Below are 25748 nucleotides of genomic sequence, written 5' to 3' on the forward strand. Positions count from 1 at the left end.
ATGTCTACCTGTGAAGGCCCAGAGGGAAGGGCACTTGGGGTTGTCTCTGCCATTTTTTGGGCATTCACCACATACCCTCCTTCATGCCAAACCAACTCTGGCCCCAGGGAGGCCAGGTGCTGGGTGAGGCCACCAGTGGGATGTCTCCCACAAAGGAGCCTCAGTTTTAATGCCCTTGAGGTGGGTAAAGGAAGAGAGAAACCAGCTTGTTCTGAAGAACTGGAGAAAGTGGGCTTGTCAAGGAACCTGGAGGCCCCTGTGCCTTCCCTCACATGGGCCAGTGCTACAGGATACTGCCTGTGGCACAGACCCAAAGAGCAGTGGTGAGTGTCCAGCCATCTTAATCTAGGCCTCAACTGGCCTGTGCCTACCTCTCTGGTCTCCTGCCTTTGCCTTACTCCTGCCCCTACCAATTTCCTATTTAAACACCTTCAGTGATCCCCATTGCCCTCTGGATCTAGCCAAGTCTTTAACCTGGTACACAGGGTCGGCCCCAGCCTCATCCCTGTCCTCACCCTCCCATGGACCTGCATTCCCAGAGGTACCACTTCATTACAGGTACTCCTAGACTTCTGCCTGCCCTTTGGGTCAGAAGGCCATTCCAGGTGTCCCGTGCTGAAGGGGACAAGGGCCTCCTCTCTGCTCCCCAGCACCACTGATCTTTCTATACCTTAAAGTACCTTCTCTCCTCACTAGCCTGTGAGCCCCCGAGGCCAGGGACAACTTTTTTTATGAAAGACATTATCTCTGATGCTCTTATGTAAGTGGCTTGCCAACTTTGCCAAGGGCTGCACTCAGGCAGCTGAAGTGAATTTGCCAGCGTCCTGAGGCTGTGGTGACTGCTGGAGGGCAGGAAGGCTCTGGAAGAGGCAGGATGTCAGGGCACAGCCAAGTCAGTGATAACGGGAGGAGGTAGATGGATCCAGAAGCATCAAATGACCACACGGGTCAGGAGAGAAGTAAGGCAACAGACTCTTTTATTTTATGTGATTTAAAATACATCAAAATCAAGTCCCTGGCTGTTGTGAATACCAAAAGGAGACAAAAATGCTGTCAGCACAGCTTCAAACAAGTCTGAGTGGCCAGAATGGGCCATAGGGAAAGCAGTTGCAGGGACAGAAGGCAGTCCCCTCCCCCAGGAAGGGCAAGAGGAGCAGGTAGGTGCCTGCTGTCCCTGGGGTGGCCACTTCTGTGCTGTGCAAGGTGGGAAGGCTGTGGCAGCAGCTGGACAATCAGCTCAGCAAGCCTCGGCCCTCCCCCGTGGACACCAGGCAGCTCCCCTGGCCTCTGGGTCAGCCCTCAGCAGGGCTGCTGCGACAGGGTAGGGGAGGGTTAAATAACCATCTTTACAGAAATAACATTCTCCTACAGAAAGTGCCTGAGCTCAGCCCATGGTCCAAAAACCTCACGGAAAACAAACAACAAAAAAGTGCTGCTGACACCTCTTGGAATCTGGTGCACATGAAGCTCTCAGCTGGACAAGGTCCTAAACACAAGTTACTGTTCGCAGAGCCGTGGGCTCTGAGCTTCACCTGCTGTGGTCCCCTGGAGGAAAAGCTAGCAACTGGAGCAACCAACACAGCTCTTGGTCCTAAAACTGAGGTCACGAGTGTGGGACCTGCTGGGGGAGGGGGGAAGGGGGAGGCACTGGCCTTCACTCACGGACAGGCCGCTTCCCCTGCATCTGGCCCAGGACTGGGCTGACTTTGGAAAGCAGAGCAGCTAATAGTGACTGGTTAAGATTTGGTCAATGGACAGGAAGGAGGAAGAAATGACTCCCCAACTATAGACCGGCCTGAATGCCTAGAAATGGGTGGAGCTGAGCAAAGCTTCTACCTGCCTGGGGCCCACCTGCTCCCTGTACCACCGCACTGGGCTCCAACAGCCCCAAGCCCTGCGGCCTTTAAGAGGTAGCTGATGGCGAGGGAAGCAGTTGTGTGGGCCACTCACTGTGGCCCTTCCTGCTCTCTCCAAGGGGACAGGCAGATGCTTGTGCCTCCTCCCTGCACCTCCCTCAACCTAGCAACACTCCTGGGGGTTGGCAGCTTTTGCACCTCACCTGGCACAGGGGCTGGTGGAGGGGGAAGGCCTTACTGGAGCCAGAAGAGGCAAGGACCATTCCAAACACAGGGATTCAGACAGGACGAACAAGATCTTGGGAAACAGTTCTCCACAGGAGCAGCACCGCAGCCAGGGATGGGAAATAGGCCACCACACTCATACTGCCACGTGAACGCACCTCCACGTGGAGTGAGGAGGTAGCAGGGCTTAGCAGGAGCACCGAAGCAGACTAGTGGTGCCTGCCGTGGGGCAGGGGGAGAGACGGTATGCTGTCCATTTGCCATCTCTGGTCTAAGTCGCAACATGATCAGGAGCACTCAACATTCGTCACGAACCTATTTATCTGAGGGATTTAAGTTACGGGCTGAACCAGTGGATGAGGTGCGGAAGATGAAGGGACCTGCAGGCCAGCACACTAGCTCCAAAGAAATACAGCAAGAAGCAAAACCCCAACCACCTTATCCATCTTGGTCGGTGGCTCGCTCAGCTGGAGATGGGGTGCTGTACTTCCAGCCCAGCAGAGCCCTGCCTCCTCATCCAAGGCTCATTCTGTTGTCCTAGAAAACCGTTCTATACAAAGACTGGCGAATACCCCGGCAAGTATGCAACTAGTAGGACTTTCAGCATGTAGAGCAGCTACACACAGTGCATAGTAGTACGTACTGCTGAAGGGGGACAGCTGTCTGCAACCACTTTATGGACGTACGTCTGGGGCCCTAGTCAATTGTTCAGTTTCATTCCTGACCTGTCAGATAATAGCTAGGTGGTTCCTGCACAGAAGATGGAAATCTCAAGGGCTGTTATTCCTTGGGCAAAGAGGTGCCAGGAAACAGAATCAGGGCAAACCTCGAGGAATGCGCATTTGCGAGGAGTGGGATAAGGGAGCAGAAACCAACCAAGAAGCCAAGGGGCAGCTGGGCCTCCCCAGGACTGAAACCCACATGCAAGGTTATGGCAGAGGCATTGGAAACCCTTTCCTTTCTCTTACAGCAACCAACCTGATCTCACCAAACAAGAAACCTCGGCACTAAGATGGCAAAGCAGCCAAGCATGGTGTGAGCGGGTGGGACACTGGAGGACAGGTTCCCAGGCACCACCGCTACAGCACTCCTCCCCTCTTTCTTCCTCCGAAGATCTTCAAAGCAAACACTGTCATGTGCAAAAACAACAACAAAAAAACCTTCAGAAAGAATCCTTTGGGTGATCTCTTGTCAATCATTTGTGCAGCTAGAGAGGCACCTGTGAATGATAAGGCTACTGAGAAGCATCATGGCCTGGTCCTGGCACTACCAGAGGGCGGGGAAGCGGTGCCTGAGGGGCTCCCAGCCAGCGCATAATCCCACACAGAAACATTCTCCAGGTCCCTTGTCCTAGGCAGGAAAGCAGCTTGATCGCCAGCTCCCAGTGCCCTGCCAAGGATCCACCTGGGGACGGGATACCTTTTCCAGGTCAAGAGAAGCAAAGGAGCCTCTGGGGGAGCTAGGAGAGCCCGAGCTGCCCAAGCCCTGCTCACAAGAGAAATGCAGTCAAGACCTGGGTATGTCACTTGTCATGAGCTCTGAAGGGCTGGGAGGGCTCTGAGCCTCTTATCAGGCAGAGAAATGCTTGAGTCACTTGTCCTGCCACATCACTGTGATGGCAGCTACAGATGACAACTCCTCTTAAGACTCTTCAGCTCGCAGAGGAGCCACTGAGTTCATCTGTACACACCCCCACCCCCAATGCAAGCCCACTGTACACTTACAGATATAAATGTATGAGGCCTTGCACAATGCCATATATATGGAAAACTGACCCACAAAATCCAAAATTGCAAGTGTCAGATGCCAGCCAGGTCAGAGCACCCTGGCCTCAGTGCTGGACTGCTCAGCATGGGAGCCTCGATTGGGCCAGGCCTGGCTGGGCTGCCTGCTCCCTTCCCAGCATGCCCCAGCACTGGGTTCTCTAGGCTGTGGCGGAGGTGGGCTCCTGGAGCCCCGTCTGGCCCGATGCTTCTGTGCTCGGTGCTCCTGGGCAGCAAGATGCTTCTGTGACTCTGGGGGAGCTGGGTGCTTGAGCCCCGGGCCCCTCTGGCCTCCGCTCAGGGCCACTGTCAGTGAGAGGGCCCTGGCCACCAGCACTCAGGTCCTGTACCCTCTTGTTCAGGTCGTTGCGCTCTGTCTGCAACGCCCGGCACAGCTTCTCCAGCCGCTGGATTTTCACCTGCAGGCCCTCCAGCTCTTTGTCCCGGAGTGTTTTCTAGGGAGAGAAACAGGGCCTTTAGTGCCATGCCACCAACCCCCTCACTCAACACCATCATTTGGTGGCAAACACTTTAACAAGGCTGGGAGCAGACCAGGGTCCAAAGCTGGCCCCTTCTATGAAACAGCCCTGGCTGAAGCCATGACTGGGCAATCAGATGGGGCAGTGGGGAACAGAGACGGTACATGGCTTGGAGGTCAGATAACGTAATCCTCCATTTATCCACTAGATGACCTTGGCCAAGGGCTTGGCTTTTAAGCCAATTTCATCTGGAAAACAGGACTACTAATACCAAGTTCAGATCAAAAGAAGGTATCTAAAATATTCAGCAAGGTCTGGCTTGTAGCTGCTGTTCCAGCAGCGGTAGTTCCTATCTTCAGCATCGCAAGCTACAAAATCACAAATTATCTGGGCAGCTTTCCACGCAAACCACTAACATCATTGGCACCACTGGTTTTTTCCTGCTCCTTTATTCCTTTTTTCCATGTGCTCCCTTTGCTTCCACTGCAGACCTACCACTGGGCTCCCATGGGGAAAGAGCTGGCATTGCCTTTGAACTTGGATAGACATGTGTGCAAACCCCAGTTCCACCTCACGCTGGCTGCGTCACCGTCACCGACCGGTATGACGTGGAGAAAAAGGCCTCATATGCAGTAACTGCACACCCCCAACCCCTGCTGCGGATCACACTCAGCCCACCTCCTCCGCCATCTCAAGCAGGGCCTTGTTGCTGCTCTCCCACCGGGACCGGTACATGGTGGTTTCTTTCTCCAGCTTCTTGATCTTCTTAGTCATCTGGGTTATGCGACAGACAGAAGGACACGGTCAGAGCTGGGCTGTCTGTGCACCTGTGTCTCCAAGACGGGGAATGATCCCGAGGCAAGACAGTGGGTGCAGTCAGTGCCTTCCGTGCCACCTCACCACCAGGGAAACTCAAGTTAAATTCCCACCACCAGTAACAAGAAGTGACAAGACTGCGCCTTCTCTGGGACAACCTGGAGGGTGTACGTACCACTAAGACTTACTAACTGTGGGAAAGGCTGTGATCCCTCCTACCGGCCCCACCCTTGGAACCAATCAGTGACTGTGAACAGCTCCCCACAAGACACACCCAGGATGGGAGAGCTTCCTGAAGGCAGGCCCAGGGTTCGATTCTGAGCGAGGCAGTCTGTGCCCTAGCAGCCTAGATCATCGTTACCTTTTCCATCTCCTGCTTGAATGTGGTGAACACCTCGCTGCTTTTGGAAAGTGTGTTCTGGAACTCCTCAAACTTCTCTGTGTACAGGGCAAGCTGGGTGAGAAAGAAACCCACAGGTAAGACTGGGCTTCTCTGGAAGGCACCTCTGGTCAACACATTCAGACCCCTCCTTGATCCTTTGACCCAACAATTCTATTGAGATACTATTTTTCCTTAAAACACAACAAAAGCTAAGCACTGGGAAGGATATAAACCAAAATGCTAAGCCTGAAAAGTAGGATTTGGGGTGCCCTATATTTGACCTTTATGTTTATTTTCAAACTTTCCTTCTAGAATCAAGTATAAAAAAACTCTTCTGTCTCCACCTCCTCAAAAGCAACGCAACACCTCCAAGCTAAGAGCCAAATCCTCTGAGCTCACCTAGCTACCTGGTTACCACCACGCAGGTGATGGGCAGGTCCAGAGAGAACGAAGGTTCAGCCAAGGTCACACAGCAGTCAGGGAGAGCCAGTCCCAGAATGAGGGTCCCACTCCACTTCCCCTAGGATGGGGTCCACTAAGGGGACCTTGGAGGCACAGGGTCAGGTTACATAGTCTCACCTGCTGCTTCAGGTGGGTCTCTTGCTGCTTCATCAGCTCACACATCCTCTGGGACTCCACTGCCTCTTTCAGGAGCTGTTTCCAAGAGAGAGCACCCAGACCCTGTCAGAAGCCCCAGGGGCTGCCATTTGGTCTTTTTTTAGCCACAAGCACCAAACCCACTGAGGCTTCCTGCCCTCAGACTTGTGCCTGAGGAATCAGTGCCTGGTCTGGCCAGGCAGCAATCTCTCTCTCTGTCACACAACCCCGACTACAAGCTGAGCCAGAACCCAACCCACCTTCTCCCACCCCAACCCCGGGGCCTGAGCCTCACAAAATCCTTCTCCCGCTGGTGCCGCTCCTCTGCCTCCTTCAGCATCTCCTGGGCCTGCTGGAGCTTGGCGTCCACCAGCTGCTGCTGCAGGTCCTTGTGTTTGAAGACTTTGTCGATGTGCTGCAGCAAAGATGGCGGGAGTGGTCCACTTGTCAGGAACTCCCTTTCTCAGGGAGGCCCAGGGCTGCAGGGAGCTCCCATCTGCAGAGACCAGGGCACCTGCACAGCCTCCCATCTCAATCTGACATGCTCCACTCCCACGTGTATCACAGGACATGGGCCTGAGTCCCTGGAAGGTCAACTTCCCAACCTCACCTCATTTCTCTCCCAGTGAGTCAGACCTGGGTAAGCACAGGGGTTTTTGGATGGAATCAGCTCCCGAGAAGCCAAGCAATAAACACACTCGAACTTCTAGGCCCAGGATGGCAGCCTTCACTTTTGCAGCCCCCATTCCCTTGTGGGAACGGGCAAAAATGATGGCTCCACAAACATAACAGCCTAGCTCAGTTGGCAGAGATCTGCCATATGTGTAGGTAAAATCTAGACACATGCATCCCAGGCTGTCCAGCCAGCTGGAGGAGCCCTGGGGCCCTGGGCCAGGTGAGACAGCAGGGATGGAGAGAAGGTGATGACCTCAAGTGCAACTTCAAAGGTAGAATCAACTGGACTTTCTTAAATAAGGGACGTGGGAACTTAACTGGGACATGAGGAGAGACCCTGATCTGTCGGGGAGGGCTGTCAACAAGCAGCAGCAGGACCTGGCAGGCCCACACCCCCTTTTCCACAGGCAGTACTGAGTCCTTTTGTGCCTTGGGAGGAATCTGTAGGGACAGAATGTGGGTTCTCAGATTCTTGAAGTCAGTGCCTCACTATAGTGGCCCAGGAAGCCCCCATGTCTCTCAGTGCTGAGGGACAAACCAAAGTTTCCCTCAAACCAAAAGTATCACAAGCAACTTTGTTCCTGAGGATGAAGTACCTGAGGGAAGGGGTAGGGCAGGGGAGCCCCCTCTAAGTCATGCACACATGGTCCCAAGAGGGCACCCGCCACCACATCCCCAAGGCCCAGGAAAGGGCTGGGTCCAGAGCAGGTCCTCTGCCAGCTCTGTGAGGCAGCCACATGTCTCCTTTCTCTCAGTAAGGAAATGGGCCCAGAAAGGCCAAGTGCCTGGCACAGGGGACCCAAAGATTCAAGTGCCTGGGGTGGTGGCCAACACAAGCCAAGGCAGTGACCCCTGCCCTTTCAAGTGACAGGAGGACCAGAGTAGCAAGGAATCAGTCCCTGGAGTCCATCAGGTACGGCCCCTCCCCTGCCATTCCAAACTCTACAAAGCTCTGAAAACTGAAACTGTCTGTCGTAAGCTAGCAGACAGACTGGACCGGCACCACTGTAAGGCTGTAATCTAGGTGAGTACTTGGGAAGTTCTACTGCATAAATATTAACATGTCTGATTTGGAAGTGCTGCCTCAAGGCACTGCGGGGGTGCTGTATAACACATGGTATATGCACGGACCTCCATTCTAAATGTGGAGAGCTCGAATTCCAAAAGATACCTGGCCTAGTCCTCTGGGACAAGGCACTGTGGACCTGGGGCTGTGTGGTTCTAGATGAGTCACTTCTCCACACTTATGAGGAATGACATTATCTTTCTCTCAAGGAAGGAGGAGGAAGAAAGGGAGAATGGGATGAAGTCTGAAAAGTGCCATCCGGTGCCTGGCGCACACGGGAACCTCACCGTCTCTTGACCATTATCGCTGTCTGTGACAAGCTTACCTCCTCTCGAAGCTCATACTGCTCAATCAGCTTCTTGAGCCTCTCGGCCAGCTCCATGTTCTCCTGGCGCAGCTTGGAGTTGCGCTCATTGTGCTGTTCCATCTGTAGCTGAATATCATTCAGGGTCACCTGGAAGTGCGAGGTCACCTCCTTGCGCTTCTCTTCCTCCTCCCTGGCCCGCTGCACACCTTCTTCCTGGGCAGAGAAGTCAGCCCTAGTGCCATCACCCACTGCTCCCCCGCCAGCCTCACACAGCACCCCCAACCAGTCCACAGGTGGTCTCTGCCAACAGCCCTCCCTGCTCCCAAAGTGAGGAGTAGACAAGCTCCAGGATGTCATGCAATGGGGGCTCCTAGTGCAACCCTCTGTACATCAAGTGAGATTCTCTCCCTGGAAGATGCAGGCACACATGTATGTGCCATTCGGATGCAAGCTGGACCTCCTGAGGCCTATTCCCCCAGACTTCAGATTAAGTACTCTTGCCTTGGCCTCCCAAAGTGTTAGTATTACAGGCATGAGCCACCATGCCCAGCCTGCTGCAGGACTTTTTAAGGGGAAAGCCCGCCAAAAAATAAGTAGAAGTCAAGGAAACCAGAGTTGCCCGTTCCGGGGGGCCAGAGACCCAGGGCCTACCTTGAGGGAGCGGTTGTGCCGCTGCAGCTCACGGCATAGGCTCTCCAGCTTGCTGCGGGCCAGGACGGCCTTGCTGTGCTCGCCACGGAGGTGGTCCTTCTCCTGCACCAGCTGGCTCTGCTTTTTCTGCAGGAGCTTCATCTGCTTCTGTGAGTTTCGATGCTCCTCCAGCTGGGGAGAGGGATGGGGATGGCAGGTGAATGTCCTGTGGGTCCTCCTCACTGGGATCACTATGTGGCTCCAGGGTCTCCTGAGCTGTCCTGACCCGCACCCTCACAGGCTGCCATGTGCTGGTGCTTCACCCACCTCTCCCATTCCTCCTCACATAACCCCAAAGGCTCCATCGTAGGGATACAGAAATGGACACTGACTAGGGTAAGCAGAGGCCACACAGCCAGCAGACGCCAGTTTCTATCCCAGACCTGACTCCAAAGACAAAGCTCTCAAGACTCTTCAGGTCATTGCGTTACCCCAACTTGCTGAACACTCACGCCCTACGATGAGACCACCTGCTACTCTGCCTCATGCCTATTAACAGACCCATCACTCCCTCTCATTCGTTCAAAACTCGAGCACTGGGTACAGTAGTGCTTTCTCCAACATGACTCCTATGCTCATTCTTGGCCATGTCAGTATCCACAGACGATCCTCCTGACTCCTGGCCTCACAGTCCTTCACCTCTGCCACGATCCCACTCCTTTGCCCCTCAGCTTACTGTACACCAGCACTGATGTAACGCTGCTCAAACTTTATAGGCTGGGCGTGGAGGCTCATGCTTGTAATCCCAGCATTTTGGGAGGTGGGAGGCTGAAGTGGGAAAATTGCCTGAGGCAAGGAGTTTGACACCAGTCTGGGCAACACAGCAAGCCCTACCAAAAAAACCCCCAAAATGACTAGCCAGGTGTGGCGTGTGCACCTGTGTCTCAGCTACTCAGGAGGCTGAAGCAGGAGGAGTACTTGAGCCCGGGAGTTTGACGTTCCAGTGTGAACATGCTCAGGCACTCCAGCTTGGGCAACACAACAAGACCGCGTCTCAAAAATAAATAAGTAGACTCACGACCACCAATTTCTGAAAGACCCTCGTTTTCCCAGCAATCCCACTGCAATGCTCGTGCTATGCACACCCTCCTTCCAGACAACTATTTCGTTCTCCTCTTCAAATCTCCCAGGGCCTAGCAAGCAACAACCATCCTTCTCATTTCTCCAAAACAGTGAAGCCAGAGGAGCAGGGACACAAGCTCCACATCTGCCAGTCCACCAGCCCCTGTCCTTTCCTTCAGTCACAGAGATCTGGCCAAGCCCTCACCAAGGCCAAGCCCTGTCCTTGTGCACCAGGCCTGAGCTCCCCTCATCTTCTCAGAACCCCACTCCAGCAACTTACTTCCTCCTCTCTCGCAGTAGCAGTCTTTCCTGGCTGGCTCATTCAAACAGGGTGGTTATCTTCTTTATATCTTTTATTTAATCCTTACAATAATCCCATTAGGCAGGTATGATGTGCCCCATTTTACAGATGAGTAAAGTCCCTTATATGAAAATACCAGCTAACAAATGTGGATGGATGAAAGCATTTTTTTTTTTAAACTTTTTCTTTTTTCCCTCTCGCTCTGTTGCCCAGGCTAGAGTGCCGTGGCGTCAGCCTAGCTCACAGCAACCTCAAACTCCCAGGCTCAAGCAATCCTCCTGCCTCAGCCTCCCGAGTAGCTGGGACTACAGGCATACACCACCATGCCCGGCTAATTTTTTCTATATATATTTTTAGTTGTCCAGTTAATTTCTTTCTATTTTTAGTAAAGACGGGGTCTCACTCTTGCTCAGGCTGGTCTCGAATTCCTGACCTTGAGCAATCCTCCCGCCTTGGCCTCCCAGAGTGCTAGGATTACAGGCGTGAGCCACCGTGCCTGGCCAGAATTTTAAAATAATTAGGCTATAAGCACCAATGGATGACTCTGTTAATTCAAATTCTGTCAGGGACCCTGACAAAGGAAGAAGACCATGCTTTGTATTTGTCGTACTACAATGTGAAGTTCAGAGCACTACCTCTGAAGAATCTGTGTCAAAAAAGTTGAACCTTTTCAAACTTCAGTGGTACAAAATAAAGAAAATATAAAGATTAAAAAAAAAAAAAAAAAAAAAAAGTTGGCTGGGCGCAGTGGCTCACACCTGTAATCCTAGCACTCTGGGAGGCCGAGGCGGGTGGATTGTTTTGATGAGCTCAGGAGTTCGAGACCTGCCTGAGCAAGAGCGAGACCCCATCTCTACTAAAAATAGAAAGAAATTATCTGACCAACTAAAAAATATATATGGAAAAAATTAGCCGGGCATGGTGGCGCATGCCTGTAGTCCCAGCTACTCGGGAGGCTGAGGCAGGAGGATCGCTTAAGCCCAGGAGTTTGAGGTTGCTGTGAGCTAGACTGATGCCACAGCACTCACTCTAGCCCGGGCAACAGAGCGAGACTCTGTCTCAAAAAAAAAAAAAAGTTGAACCTGAATTGGAACAAAGCTTCTAGAGCTAACTTCCACTTTACTTGCAGGAACTAAGGAGGTAAGCAGGTTAAATGCTACCACAAAGACGACGCAGCTACAAGGGGGGCATCCCACAGGACCACCAGACTGGTTTCTACAGTACGTCAGTGTCATGGGGAAAAGGGAGGCAGTGAGAGAAAGACTTGTCTGGAGCAAAAGGAAAAGGAGTATCAAGTGACTAGTATCAACTTTGTCAAGTGTGATAATGGCACTGTTCATTTTTGTATTTGGAGGAGATACAGAGAAGCACACGGGCAAAATCACGTGGTTTGTCGGACTCAGGCCAGGAGCCAGGGCTCTGTAACGTGGGAACCACTCTTTGAGAAATGTCTTTCAAGGAATGTGCAGTTTCTCCTCTTACTGTCAGCCCTGAAGAGGCTGACTGGGAACTGACTCCCCATTGAACAGATGGGGGAAAGGTTGAGAGAAAAGTTGAACAGGAATTAAGCCACCCACCTGCCCATGCACGCCCAACCCCATGCTAGGTCGCCTGCTGATTTTCCAAAGGCAGGAAAGGTGTCAGCGGGAGGGGGGAACTGACCAGTTCAGCATACTTCTTGCACAGAGCTGCCAGCTTCTCCTCTGGGGTACTCAGCGTGTTCAATGTCTGCATCAGCAATGTGATCTCCTTCCCTGCAAAGCATAGGCAGCAAAGGCATACACCCCTTTCTCTGGGGTCCTCCTCCAGACCTGGGCCCACACTCATGCACACCAAAGGCAGCCCTCCTCTATCATACCTTATATTTTGCTTGTTGAACTGGCTTGTTGAACTAGCCTTCCTTGCTATATTAGGAGCTTCATGAGGGCTGGGACCAATTCAGTCCTGCTTCTCATTATAGCCCCAGGACTGTCCACAGAGCCATCATAGACCACACGCTCATTAAATGGACAACTGAATCCTTGTGGAATCTCCTTAGTGAGCACCACTGGTGGGAGGCAAAAACTGCCTGCTCTACCAACAGACAAAAGGTGTCCCACCTATGAATTTAGGGTTTCTGTTTCAATGCAAGGAAGGTCCTTCCAATAGAGGCAGGATTTAAAAAGGAATAGGTCTCTTGGCCTCCTTGAGAAATATTAAACTATTGTCAACACAGGTAGCCTAACAGTGAACTTTAAAATGAAGATACCTTCTATATATATGATCCTAAAACTAAAAAAGTCTCTCTTTACACAGCCTGTTGTCAAATGACTGTCACTGCCTTCTCCCTACTGCCTGTGCCTGAGTTAAGGAGCTATCCCCTCTGTCTCCCTGAAGGCCCCAAGAGATCAGCATAGAGACTGCTAATTGCTGGCACACAGGCAGATCCAACCCACAGATGGGTTTTGTTTGGCTCCTACCATTATAGCTGCCAACCATTAAAAATCTAGAATTTTCAAGTAACTTTATAGATTCTGGCCTTTCTTAAAAAAACAAACAAACAAAAAGCTCGCTGCACCCAGCCTACAGTTTTGGTCTCAACTAATCATGTGGCAGACAAGCCTTTGGGTAAAGTAGGCCCTCTCTTGGATCTCATGTGCCCCTGGCTAGCCTGTGTGTGTAGATGTTTGCATTTGCAGCCCTGGCCTAGTCCAATTCTTACTGCAGAGAAGTGTAAACTAAGACCCAGAGAGGGGAAGGGACATGCCCAAGGTCACACAGCAAGCAGAAGTGGTGTGGCTGGCACAGGAGCACACCAGGCCCCCTGCTCTCCATTTTCTCAAAGAGAAAGCAGGTTGGATTCCAGTTGCTACTTGCCCCGATGGCCAGGAGGCCTGTGCAGTGAACACCTGCACGCTTCTATGCTGTGGCCCCCATCTCTCTGGTTTGATTAAAGTAGGGTGACTTGCTGCTCTGAGTACAGTTTCATCTGAATTCTGGCAGAGCAGGCTACCCAATGACATGTCAGGTCCAAACTCCCTCCCTTCATAAGCCTCACACAGCTGGCCTTTGCTCACCTAGACCTTTGGCTTTCTTCTTCTCCTGTGGCCTTCGATGGTCTCGGTCCCCGACCTCATCACTCGCCCGGATCTCTTCTGTGCCTGGCTCTCCCTTGGAGGTCTCCTTCTCTCCATTTACTACTGGAGTCCCTGGCTCAGGCTCCCCATTCCTTGCCACATAAGTCCGGGGCTTCTCTGCATCTTCAGGTTCAGTGGGCTCACCTTGCGCCCCATCATCATCTGGGCCCCCCTGACTGTTGTCCACACAGTATGTACTCAGTATGTCTTCCAACTGGCGGCTCAGCTCCTCAGAGACATCACGAAGGGCCCCCGACTGAGCAGTTTTGGCTTGAGCCACTACAGCAGGATGAGAGGTAGGGCAAGAAATAAGACAGTTATACCACTGGTTGGGCTTTTTTCAACCCAGACAAACTTACCAGTTTGGGTTAAATGTTGCCTACGTTCTTATTTCTTTCTCTTATGTAAACTAACAAATAAGAATGGAGTATAATTCAGCTAAACTAGTTCATGTCAGAATTTAAATTCAAAACATTTTTGTAGTTCACAAATCAAAGCTGTAGTTGTTTAACTTCTCTAAGTCTCAGTTTACTTACTTATAAAATGATGTAACTATTTCTCACTACCACCCAAACACATTTGTTAGGAAAATAAAACAAATATGTAAAGCACCTAGCACACAAGGCTGGCACATAGCAATTTCTCCCCAAAAGCCATTTCTTGCTGTTCAAATAGTTCCAGAAATGCCTCAAATAAAAAAGGCAGTTACCCACTGGTGACTAACGGATCTAGATTTGCTGATTGGGTGTTTCATTTGACTGCCACCTGATTTAATCCTGTCAGAGCCTTCTCTCAAAAGTTCAGTTCCTGTGCATACAGCAGGAGGCTCTACCAAATCCCCAGGAAACGGTGAGGATCACGGCCTCAGCACTGTCTTCCTCTCAATCTACACCTCCTCCTTGCCGGGTAAACAGTGGCCTCGGCCTCTAACTCCAGGAGCTAGGCCGGTACCACAAACTCCTCCCCCTGCCCGCTGGCAAAGCAGAGCTGGCACATACCCTCCGTCTTCCCAGGAGCCTGGCTGCTGGAACCTTCAGCTTCTGTCGCAGGAGCCGCCTGGCTGGGCCGCCCCTGTGCTCCCTCGGGTCCTGCTTCCGGTTGTGCCGGGTTGCTTTTTGGGTTGGATTGTTTGGCAGCCCCATTCTTTTTGTCTTGGTTCTTCATTGTGATTTGCAATGCTGGCTTAGGAGCCGATCCTTGAGAAACAAACACTGTTGCTATTTTCCAGACTTCGAAATTCTTCGCAGCCTAGATCAGAATCCCAACACAGGGCGCACAAAGCTTCTTAAAATAAACAAACCGGCCGGCCTTCGCCTGAGGGAGCCAACGGTTCGCCCGGTCTCCACCGGCCAGGGGAGCCTGTCGTGCCCGGACAGGTTTTCGGAGCGCTGCTCCCGGAGCAGGCAAGGAAAGAAGCTTCCTTTTTCCCCGAAGCCACTTCCCGGCACAACACGGCCCCTTCACGGCGGGCCGAGCGCGGGATTGGCTCAGGGCCACAGACTGACGTGGCGGGACGCTCGGTTCCCGCCCCCCCGCCCCACGTGGGTCTCCCGCGCGCGCAGCACCCACGCCCCACGCACCCTCCCACCGCGCGGTGCGCCCGCGCATGCGCACAGACACCCGCCCCACCCACCCCCAGCCCACGGGCGGAGGCGGTGTGACTCCCCTAGTGGCCCGAAGCGTCCAGGCCCACAGACCCTCCGATTGTCTCGTCCCGCCAGCCGCCGCCGTACGCACCTCACCGCCGACGTCCGACGGCTTCCCAGCTCTGGCCTCGCACCGGAAACCCTGGGTAACCGCCGCCGGCAGAGCCGCCTGCTCCCACCGCAGCCAATCAGTAGCCGGCGCGGGCGCGGAGCTTGCTGGGAAAGGCGGTGCGAAGGCAGCCTTCGCGGCTGGCTGGCCGGCCGGGAGGCGGGGTGGGGAGGGAGCGGACTACAAGTCCCGCAGTGCATCGGGGCGGCGGCAACTCCCAAGATGCAGCAGAAAGGGATTTGGTTCTGGGAGTCCGAAAGGAGCCGGTCATTCTGCACAGGTGCCCACATCAACTTTGTTTCTATCACGCAGAAGCTTTGATTCAGCCCTCAAAGCCGTGCGCCTGGCTGTTTTCTGCAGCCCTCCTTTGCTGTGAATATCCATGATTCATTCTATCGAGGAACTTCGAGGACTCGGGACCAGGGATAGCGTCCTGGGCTGGGAATCAAGAGACCTGTATTCCAGTCCTAACTTCATCACTAATTTGCTGTATGACTGGACATTCTTTTCTCTCCCTGGGCCTCAATTTCCTTATTCAGAAGGAGGCTTTTAATAACAGTATCAGTTCATTGAGTGTTTAATTTGTGCTTTCCTGGTTTCTAAATTTGGATCCTCATTAACTACTCATCGAGATAAGTACTATTTGTTATTCACATTTTACAGAAGAGGACAATAAGGCAAAAGTTATATAACTTATCCAAGGTCACATCGATATTGAGTGGTTAAAGCAGGGATTCAAAACCAGGACATCTGACACCATCACCCATGTAACTACTCCCATGTAACTACTCGGCTATGCTGCCTTTAACCTAGAAGAAATCACTAGGGCATGTTTCACTGAGGCAGAGTCAGGGTAACTTGTGAAACTAGGTTATTTTTTTCTCTCTCCATCACCAGCTTGGCAGTCAGTTCCTCAGGGAGTGAGGGGGTCCCTGCAGGGGGAGTTTAGCCTCAGGCAGATTCATGAGCCCTATATCTGACTGGCCTACACCCTAGTCTTTGTTGCACTGAGGCTAAAGTTGGAAAAAAGTAAAAAATTTTTTCCAAATGTGAGATCACAATTCTTTATCCCCATTGCCTATAGATAATGGAGTAAAACCCCACAATCCTTGCTCGTGGAATTTGAAGCCTAAGTGGTTTGGCTTCTGCCTATTTCCAGACAATCTTCTCCATCCCTTTTGCCTTTTTTACTCCAACTCCACTCTTGCTATTTCCAGGATTTCTCAGGTTTTTTCAGATGCTATTGTCTTCCAAAATGCCCTTGTGGCAAAAAACAAAATCTTTTGACGTCCAGCTCGAAGGTCACTTCAGAGCTTTCCCAGTGCTCTGCAGTCTGTCCTTCCTTCCTAGGTCTGGAGAATTGTTACAGCATCAGTAGTGAGGTGTTGAAATTATTATTTGCTTACAAGTCAGTGAATTTTGGCCCTTCTTTTTTTTTTTTTTTTTTTTGCGACAGAGTCTTGCTCTGTTGCCTCAGATAGGATGCACTGGCATCATCATAGCTCAGGGCAACCCTCCTGCCTCACCCTACCCAGTAGCTGGGACTACAGGCAGATGCCAGGATGCCCAGCTACTTTTTATATTTTTAGTAGAGACGAGGTCTTGCTCTTGCTCAGGCGTGTTTCTACCTCCTGAGCTCAAGCCATCCTCCCACCTTGGCTTCCCAGAGTGCTAGGATTAGAGGTGTGAGCCACAGTGCCCGGCCAAGTCAGCGAATTTTGGAAGAACTGCTGGCTAAATGTTCTAGTCCCGGAGCCTAGCATCATTGTAAATTACTTTATTAACTGATCATTGCTAATATTAGGGCTTGTAGGATGTTAATATTTTCCACAAATATTTAAAATATTGCTCTGACTTCAAAGCAGTGGAACCCTTAGGTAACACCAAGGTTCACATTTACAAGGTAACATTAAGAGACAATATGGTATATTACAGGTTAAGCATCCCTAATCTAAAAATATGAAACTTTTTGAGTGCCAACATGATGCTCAAAGGAAATGTTCATTGGAGCATTTCAGATTTTCAGATTAGGGATGGTCAACTGATAAAATCTGAAATCAGAAACACTTCTGAGGGCCGGTGCAGTGGCTCACGCCTGTAATCCTAGCACTCTGGAAGGCTGAGGCGGGAGGGATTGTTTGAGTTCAGGAGTTCGAGGCCAGCCTGAGCAAGAGTGAGACCCCCATCTCTACTAAAAATAGAAAGAAAAAAAAAAGTTGAAACAGAAACACTTCCGGTCCCAAGCATTTGTTTTGTTTTGTTTTTTTGAGACAGAGTCTCACTCTGTTGCCTGGGCTAGAGTGCCGTGGCGTCACCCTAGCTCACAGCAACCTCAAACTCTTGGGCTTAAGCGATCCTACTGCCTCAGCCTTCCGAATAGCTGGGACTACAGGCATGCGCCACCATGCCTGGCTAATTTTCTCTCTATATATTTTTAGTTGTCCAGCTAATTTCTTTCTATTTTTAGTAGAGATAGGGTCTTGTTCTTGCTCAGGCTGGTCTTGAACTCCTGAGCTCAAACAATCCACCTACCTCAGCCTCCCACAGTGCTAGGATTACAGGCGTGAGCCACCGTGCCCGGCCTGGTCCCAAGCATTTTGAATAAAGGACGCTGAAGTTGTAGTGTGATGATGGAACTGAAGCTGAGAAAAGTTTAAAATCCAGGTCTCTTGAAACCAAGGCCGTGATTATTTCTAGAAAAGCGTTTTGGAGATCTCCCAAGGAGGCAACATATAAATCAGACATTGATGAATTTCCATAGGAAGGTGTTCTGGTCAAAGATAATATAATACGCAAGAAAAAGGTATGTATAGGGTGAGGAGTGGAGGGTGTAGCACAAGGGTCAACAGTGGTCTACAAGGGCCACCTGGGTAATATGAGTAGACCAGGCAAGAATAATTTGACAGAAACATGTTAAGAAGTTACTTTTTCCTTTGCTATAAAACAACATATAGTAACAATATTAATATGTGTCAGATTCAGGGATACAACTGGCAATGGTAATGATTATATTATAGTAAAATAGGGTAGCTCTTGCAGATTTTTTCCAAGCAGAAACTCAGGCCCAATAGTGCCAGATAGTATTTTTCAAGACAGGTATTTCTAATTTCTAAAATGTTGGCAACCAATTAAAACTTAAACACACTCTGCCAACCAAAACCTTCCTTTTGGGTTCCATCAGCGTTTTTGGCTGCTTGTCTGTAATCTTTGCTTTAGGGATTGATCAGAAGTGAAGGGAGGAGTTTGTGAACTATTTGACCTCAACAGGCTCAAAGGGCTGTGGAGTGGTGCTAATGAAACATCAAAATTGTTTAGAGAAACTCTAGAAAATGCAAACTATAGTGACAGACACAGATCAGTAGTTGTTGGGGTTGGGGCAGGAAAGAGGGATTCCCAAGGGGGAAACTTATGACTTACGGAGGTGATGGATTTGTTCATTATCTTAATTGTGGTGATTTTATGGGCATATGTGTCAACTTACCAAATTGTACACTTTAAATATGTACAATTTATTGTATGCCAATTATATTTCAGTAAAGCTGATTAAAAAACTTTATAGCAGGAGCAGGTTGGTATAATTCTTATTTCCACTGTTAAGGTACAAGTTTAAACACCTTCTCCTCATTCACTTCCAAAAAATCCCGTCTAGGGTCACTCCAAGCCAAAGAAGACGATTTAGAACTTTGCAACAGGTTTTTATTTTTGCATTATATCTATTACAGTGTTTGAAACCTAAAGAAATACATTTTCTCTTCAAATTTGGATGTGTATATAAATAGCATTTGTCTGGACTCAGCACACTCAATGCCACGGTTTCTTGGCCTATGTCTGCTCTGAAATCATCAAGCTTTGTCTGTCTACCCAGGGGCCCTGAGAACATGGAAAATAGCCAGAGTTTATAGTTGTTAGAAAAATAAAAGCAAATTAATTTGGAAAGAAAAACCAGTGAGAAGGATTTGATTCACCTTCCTAGGGTCCATAGCTGGAAACCCAAACTGTTCTTAGGGGACATCCGGTCTGTTGTGTGGCTGGGACCCCACAGCCCCTTTCCTTCTTTTAAAATAGGTCAAAGGCAGTTTCCACAAAAGCTGGCTGAAAAAGCCAAGACCCAACTCCAGAGCACAGGGGTTCATGTAGATGTGAACTCTTTAAGGACATCCTCTGAGTCAGAGGTTCCCAGCCAGTCTTAGGATCTCTGCACTTATTTCCTTCACTGCCCTCAGGGCATGGCATATTGTTACAAGAGAGCAGGGGGGTTCAGGTATGTGCTAATGTGGACATCAGAAGTCAGGATGGCCCAGAAGAAGCTAGGTAGACCCAAGCCCATCAAAACACACTACACAAACCTTTCTCCCATGGTGTTCTGGGCCCAAATTTAATGCTGCCTTTTATAACTCTCACAGCCAGCTCTGGTTCTGCAACAAAATGCCCTCTCAGAGGAAAAATAACGGCTTTCATTAACAGATTTGGTTGGTCTTAACCTCAAATTCTTCCCTTGCCATAGGCTTAATCTGGGGGTGGGGCTAGGGGATAGACAATGGGATGACTGAATCATTTATGAAGGCCTTGGCCAAAGAGCAGCTAAGTGCCCACCATAAGCATCTCAGTAGGGCTAAATTCTCAGCTTGTTGGCTTAACAAAAAAATGCAAATGCTAAAACAGAAAAAAATACTGGACAAGGTTGGTCTAGTCTAGAATGTGCAATCCTAAAAGGCTATGGAAGAAATTTATTCTGAGCAATCTCTCAGTCTCACATGAACTTCCAGGGTAGTACTACCTGGAAGATGTTTCCCATAGTTCAGTGCACTGAGCATTGCACCCCTCCCCAGGCTGCCAGGGAGGCAGACAGGTACACACATTCCTGAGGTCCCCAGCCAGGCTATTGGGTCCCTGGAGAAACTGGCTCCCTGTCTTCAACTGAGAATCTAGAATCTGAGCCTGTAAGATGAATCTAATGAATCCAAGATGATGGATTCTAAGCTGAGTGAGTCTATGGGTGAAGAGAGAAGGCCTGAACAAATGGGCTGGGGCCTTCAAAGAAGGGTATGTAGGGTGAGGTTAGTATTGCTAGGCTTTCTCCTTCTTTCCTTTCAGCTTGCTAGAAACAGGTACAACTCTAGGGTGTGGAGAGAAGGCAGGCAGACATGAGAAAATGTAAATACAGTTCATTCTGTTAGACAGTTTTCATTTTAAACTGGTTTGGCTTGAGAGGAACAGAATGTCTGTATGCCTAGTCTTCTATTCCTTTCCCTTAACTACAATAGCAGCTATAATCTGTGCAGTTCAGTTCCAAAAAAATAGGGCTCCTGGAAGATGGTTTCCAGGACAGAGTTGAAAAAAAGTAGATCTAAAGTTTCTAGATAAGGAATAAAACCAAGGGTCCCCCAAAACTGAAGTCACCAACCACCCGTTCCTGGGAGGGGTCATTTATGCCCAACCAAGTAACCAGGCTGCCCAGTTCAGGGTGGAACCCATGTGGTTCTATCAGAGGGTTGCAGCAGCCAACATCAAGGCCAGGCAGTCACTGAGGAGAGGTGGGAACTGAAGGCAGGTTTTTAAGACCAGAGACCCTGTTAGTACTAGAGAAGGCGACTTGGGGGTGGGATGCCTAGAGGGGTTGGCAATAAAGAATAGCTGGCACTGTTCAAAACAGTATTTGAGTATGTTAACTAAGAAAAAGGCTCCTTGTCCCTCTTAATCTATACCTAGATACTTCCACCCCCATCAGAGATCTTAAAACAGATATGCCAGCCATATGAAGATTCCAAAAACATGTTTCAACTTATCACACTAGTCCCTAAAATAGGCTGGGGAGCCTCTACATCCTGGCAATCAATAGAAATCTGCCAGAAAGCCTTTGACCTCACTTAGGCCAGGGTCTGGGGTCCAGTGGGGGTTGCTCACAAAGAGTGGGTCTCAAATGTGAGCTAAAGAAATAATATTTTGCTTCACAAGATGGCCAATAAAGAGGAGATGATACAAAAGATGGTACTGCTGCCTCTGTCGGCTGGAAGAATTTTACCTGTTGGTTGAAATGGGGTTAGAGGAAGATAATGGGAAAACACGGTCTGGGGAAGACACAAATGAAAGCTCCTAGAGGCAACCTTTCTTTGAGAAATCTTTCCTCACATTGTGCCCCCAGTAGAATTTAGCCTTTTAAGTCCTTAGAGAAAACTTGCTTTAAGCAGCAGCCAAATGACCAAAAAAGAGTCTTCCATCTGGTACAGGACCTAAAGCTGAACCCAAAGTAGAGTTTTGGAGAAACAGTTGGGAAAGCAGGATGTGTATGTCTCACACTAGGAATTCGGCCCCAATGTCAGGGACTTAACTATTGCTTGAGATGTACAAAGTAGGTCCTACTAAATTGCTCTGCCCTTTGGACAAGGACCATGGGGGGATGCATGGGTGAGAGATTTTCTTTGAATTGTAAGAGTTTTGTAATGGAGGTAGAAGGCCAAGTGAAAAAAAAGGTCCTGCCCCTTGCCTTCCTGGGAGATTGGGGGTTGGTAGCCATCATTCTCAAGCTACTGAGGAGCATGTGACTCACCAAAGCAGTATAACATTAGTGTGATTTTTCAATGATAGCTGCCAGCCCTAAACCATCTTCTTTAGAAAATGGCTTTGGAGTGTCACCTCAAACTAAGGAAGGGCAAATTCAAGGCGAATTGCCAACAATAAGCACTGGAAGTTTAGATCTGTAAGAAAAGGGGCATGGATTTCACCTGAGCCAGAAAGGGATGTATAGGAATGGGAGCAAGAACAGCACTGTTTCTGGAAAAGTATAGCTTGGAACAGGACACCTCTAACCACATAGTGGGGAGGCAGCAGCAGGGCGGACTGTGCCTTCAACTCCATGGTTGGTCTATACTTAGCTGACAACTTCGTCCTCTCCCATCTCCAACAGATGGGCCTTACCATCACATGTAATCCATCCAGAGGCACAGGCAAGCCACTGAGGCACTACACTAGCTTTACTCAAAGAGAAAGAAAAGGCATCTGGATTATAATTGTCACAAACAAGAGAAAACCCAAACCAGGTATAAGGATCCCTAACAGGGAAGATACCAATAACTCTCACAAAAGTATTCAGGCTGCTAAGTTTCTGGGACAATAGCAAATGCAGCCATATGTGACAACTTATGTGGACAATGGCCTTTAAGATTGAGTTGTAGAAGGCAAACTACTTTCTGGGTTTCCTGATAGAAGCAGGATGCTCAGTAGCAAGGACTACTAGAGTGGTAGACTTCACCAGGCCCTGAGGCCATCCTTGCTCCTTTCAGGTACTGGGACAATGAGACCACGCTGACCTGCTTTATAAAGTTTCCAGAGCTGAGGATTGGTCCCAGGTGGTGGTCCAGAATCTAAGCAGAGAGGAAATGGACCACTCAGGCCTCCTGAGCAAGGGAGCTTCCACATCTCTTTTTGGTCTTCCTCACAGTATCCTACTTACAGAAATTACAGATAGTTCTTCCTCTTGAGACCAATTAAGATTGACCTACCTAATATATAGAATATAAAAAAATACAGAACTTTTTGACATTCTCTCCTTTGGAAGTAAAATATACATGATCCAACTATGGAAGAGGAAGAAGAAGAAGAAAGGCCAAAGGCAGGGATCCCTGACTATCCCAATACATGACACTCTCACTCGAACCTCCTCTGTAATTTATAGGTCACCAGAGCAAGGACTTTCTCCTCAGGAGAAAGGAAGGACCATAGTCCCCTGTCTTAAGCTTAGGAGAAAATACAGCCACCTCAGAGGTTCACTGAACCCTGAGGGGAATTTTCAAGTAAACAAATGAAGTTGGGTCGCACCATTTAGAAGGTGGGTAGGAAACATGGGATCAGTAGCTACATGTGGGGAGCCCCATCTGAAGGCCTGTGCTCCTCCCTCCCCTCCACTCCCACTGGTGTACTTGCCCCAGGAGAATGAGGGGGATCTCCCAAACTAAAGAGATCTGGGTAGGGAGTGAGAGGGAGGGAGGGGCTTTTGTTTCATGGTAGCCTCCCCATTAGCCTCTAGTCCCAGGCAATGCTGGCAGCTGGGATTCCTAAAACCAGGAACTCATGGCTCTTGGGAAGAGCAATCTTAATACAAGAAAAATGTGCAAAAGAAAAAAAAAATTAAATAACTCAATCCAAGCATACAAGATTAATATTCTGTCAGAGCAAGAACACTTTGTTTTGGATTTCTCCCTTCCCCTCCCACCTCCCACCTCTGGAATATTCCATCTGCTCAAGTACCCAAGATAAGAGTTATACAGATCAGGGCAGAGGATTGGGAAGGATGAAAAAAGATAAAAAGGAAGTCACCATTAAAGAAAAAAGAAAAAAATAAAAAAAGGTGCAAACTGATTACCTTAGTCCTCCTTTGTCTACCCCTGGGCTCCTGGGTTAAAGACATGTGTGCAGCCAAAATATAGTGTAAGGAAGAAAAACCCAACACATCCCCTTCTTGTCACAAAACCCAAATGTGAGCCTCAGATGGTTCTGTCTGTCCAGAGGGTAGGCCCTCCAGGGAAGGGGGCGGAGCAGGTCAAGAGCACAGTCTCCAGGGCAGCAGAGGTGTGTGGTGGCTGATAGTGGGGGGGGGTTTGTTTCCCCGCCCACCAGAGGGCTGCTCTTCTGCTGATTGGTGGTGCTTCCCATCCCCTCCCCTCCCCGGAGGCAGATATTATAGCTGGAAACCTTCCATGGGGGCCTCAGGCTGCTGGAAGATGAACTGCTGTTGCGTTTCATCCACTTGGGGAGCCAGGCTGCTATCATCATCTTCTACACCAAAGTAGTGCTCAATGAGGTCGAAGGCCTTCTGGTAGATCTCCTGGTTCTCGTGGCTCTGGAGAAACTCAATTTTGTCCAAGCCTACGGTAGCAAGAAAGAAGGGGAGTGAAGTGTGGGTGCTTTACTATAGGTAGATGAAACATTTATCTATTTTTCCTTCCCTGAGGTACGTTATTGCTTACAAACAACTAATATGATCAGATCATTCTTGGACCTGAAAGAAAAGAGTCAAGATCTCTTCCTAAAACGACAGAATCCCAAAGCAAAGAGACCAAAATGTCAGTTGTAGAGGTTCTAGTCCTGATTCTGCTTTAAACTAGCTGCATGACCTGAGCAAATCATCAGCCTCTCTTCTCACAGATGGGTAATGAGTTAATTCAGCATTCATTGTTTCTTTCTTCTTCCTTCCTTTCTTTTCTTTTCTTTTTTTTTTTTTTTGAGACAGTCTCGCTCTGTTGCCTGGGCTAGAGTGCCGTGGCATCAGCCTAGCTCACAGCAACTGCAAACTCCTGGGCTCAGGCAATCCTTCTGCCTCACTCTTCCGAGTAGCTGGGACTACAGGCATGTGCCACCATGCCCAGCTAATTTTTTTCTATATATATTTTTAGCTGTCCAGATCATTTCTTTCTATTTTTATTAAAGTAGAGATGGGGTCTCGCTTTTGCTGAGGCTGGTCTTGAACTCCTGACCTCGAGAGATCCTCCCGCCTCAGCCTCCCAGAGTGCTAGGATTACAGGCATGAGCCATGGTGCCTGGCCCTTCCTTCCTTCTTCCCTTTCCTTCCTTTCTCTCTCTCTCTCTCTCTCTCTCTCTCTCCTCTCTTCCTTAATCAAGCAGCAGTTTGAATTGAAAATGGTTCAGAATGCTCCCCAGCACTCTTACAGGAACTTGTTAGAAACTCTGCTGAAAACACAAGCCTTCTAGCTCCTTATTCTATTCTATTATCAGTTTTGGATCTTCATCTTTGGATCTGTACTATACCTACTTATGAGGTAGAGCCTATCAGAAAGAGAACTGATCTATTGCTCCTCAAAGAAAGAAAAAAGTGATGGGATAAAACTGGATTTAAAAGATGACCCAAATCCAAATTCTAGCTCCACCCCAGCTACATGCCAGCTACACGCATGGTGTCATCTGAAACTCTGTGGATAGTATAACTTGTCTTTAGACACACAGACTCAAGTCTCACAGAAGTTATGGATGCTCCCCAACACACTCCCTCACATATATACACCACTTTGGAGGCTGACAGTCCCCAGGTTCTGACCTAGAATCTCTCTACTTGAGGCAGAGGTGAGGCTGGGTAGAGGGCACATACCATAGGCTTCCTCGATGAGGCCACAGTAGGGATTAACCCCTGAGCCACTGCGCTTGCCTTCTTGCTCTCCAAGCCGCAGGATGTTCTCCAGTCCATTGAGGGCCACTTGCACAATCTTTGAATCCATTACAGTCAGCAAATCGCACAGGGGTTTGATGCAGCCCAGTGAGACCAGGTACCTGCGGGCCAGAGACCAGGCAAGTTCTAAACCAATGCAGGGCAACTGAAGTGCTGTGCAGGTGCTGTGGCCTGTGGGCCTCCCTCATACATGTTAATACTCTCAGCAAGCCACTCTACTGACCCTCGATGACCACCTATCCTTTCTCTCTCTCAATCTCCCAATACTATGGTCTAGTTCATTTTACATGCGGATGCTCCCATACACTTCTCCTCCTTGACTCCAATGTCTCCTTGGTTGTAACATAACCACTCTGAACACATCATTTTCCTGCTTAGAATTTTTTCACAGAGGCCAGGTGTGGTGGTTCACGCCTGTTTTTCTAGCATTCTAGGAGGCTGAGACAGAAGGACTGCTTGAAGCCAGCTGTTTCAGATCAGC

The 25748-nt window shown here is 49.5% G+C and overlaps 2 protein-coding genes across 4 annotated transcripts in view; both read right to left on the bottom strand.

The window, feature by feature from the left end:
- Positions 1-960: 960 nt before the first annotated feature.
- Positions 961-15168, bottom strand: TXLNA (taxilin alpha). Of its 2 annotated transcripts, none has more exons than XM_045548406.1 (11): positions 15073-15168; positions 14334-14531; positions 13276-13614; positions 11882-11973; positions 8818-8988; positions 8185-8379; positions 6414-6533; positions 6101-6175; positions 5501-5593; positions 5002-5097; positions 961-4299 (listed from the first exon to the last, which is right to left on the bottom strand). In XM_045548406.1, exons 2-11 carry the CDS (start codon positions 14497-14499, stop codon positions 4006-4008), a joined length of 1641 nt encoding a protein of 546 aa, XP_045404362.1. In that variant the 5' UTR covers positions 14500-14531; positions 15073-15168; the 3' UTR covers positions 961-4005. The 2 variants fall into 2 exon arrangements, with proteins under 2 accessions (XP_045404362.1, XP_045404361.1); XM_045548405.1 differs by having other exon boundaries at positions 14334-14583.
- Positions 15169-18769: 3601 nt separating this feature from the next.
- KPNA6 (karyopherin subunit alpha 6) overlaps positions 18770-25748 on the bottom strand; it is a 51695-nt gene continuing 44716 nt past the window's right edge. For both annotated transcript variants that reach the window (XM_045548407.1, XM_045548408.1), the window contains exons 13-14: positions 25190-25368; positions 18770-23952 (exon numbers count right to left, since the gene is read on the bottom strand). In XM_045548407.1, the coding sequence (XP_045404363.1) occupies positions 23765-23952; positions 25190-25368 (367 nt within the window). In that variant the 3' untranslated portion in view covers positions 18770-23764. The remainder of the gene's footprint in view (positions 23953-25189; positions 25369-25748) is intronic.

Source organism: Lemur catta, chromosome 3 (assembly GCF_020740605.2).
Source record: "Lemur catta isolate mLemCat1 chromosome 3, mLemCat1.pri, whole genome shotgun sequence".
Lineage (NCBI taxonomy): Eukaryota > Metazoa > Chordata > Mammalia > Primates > Lemuridae > Lemur > Lemur catta.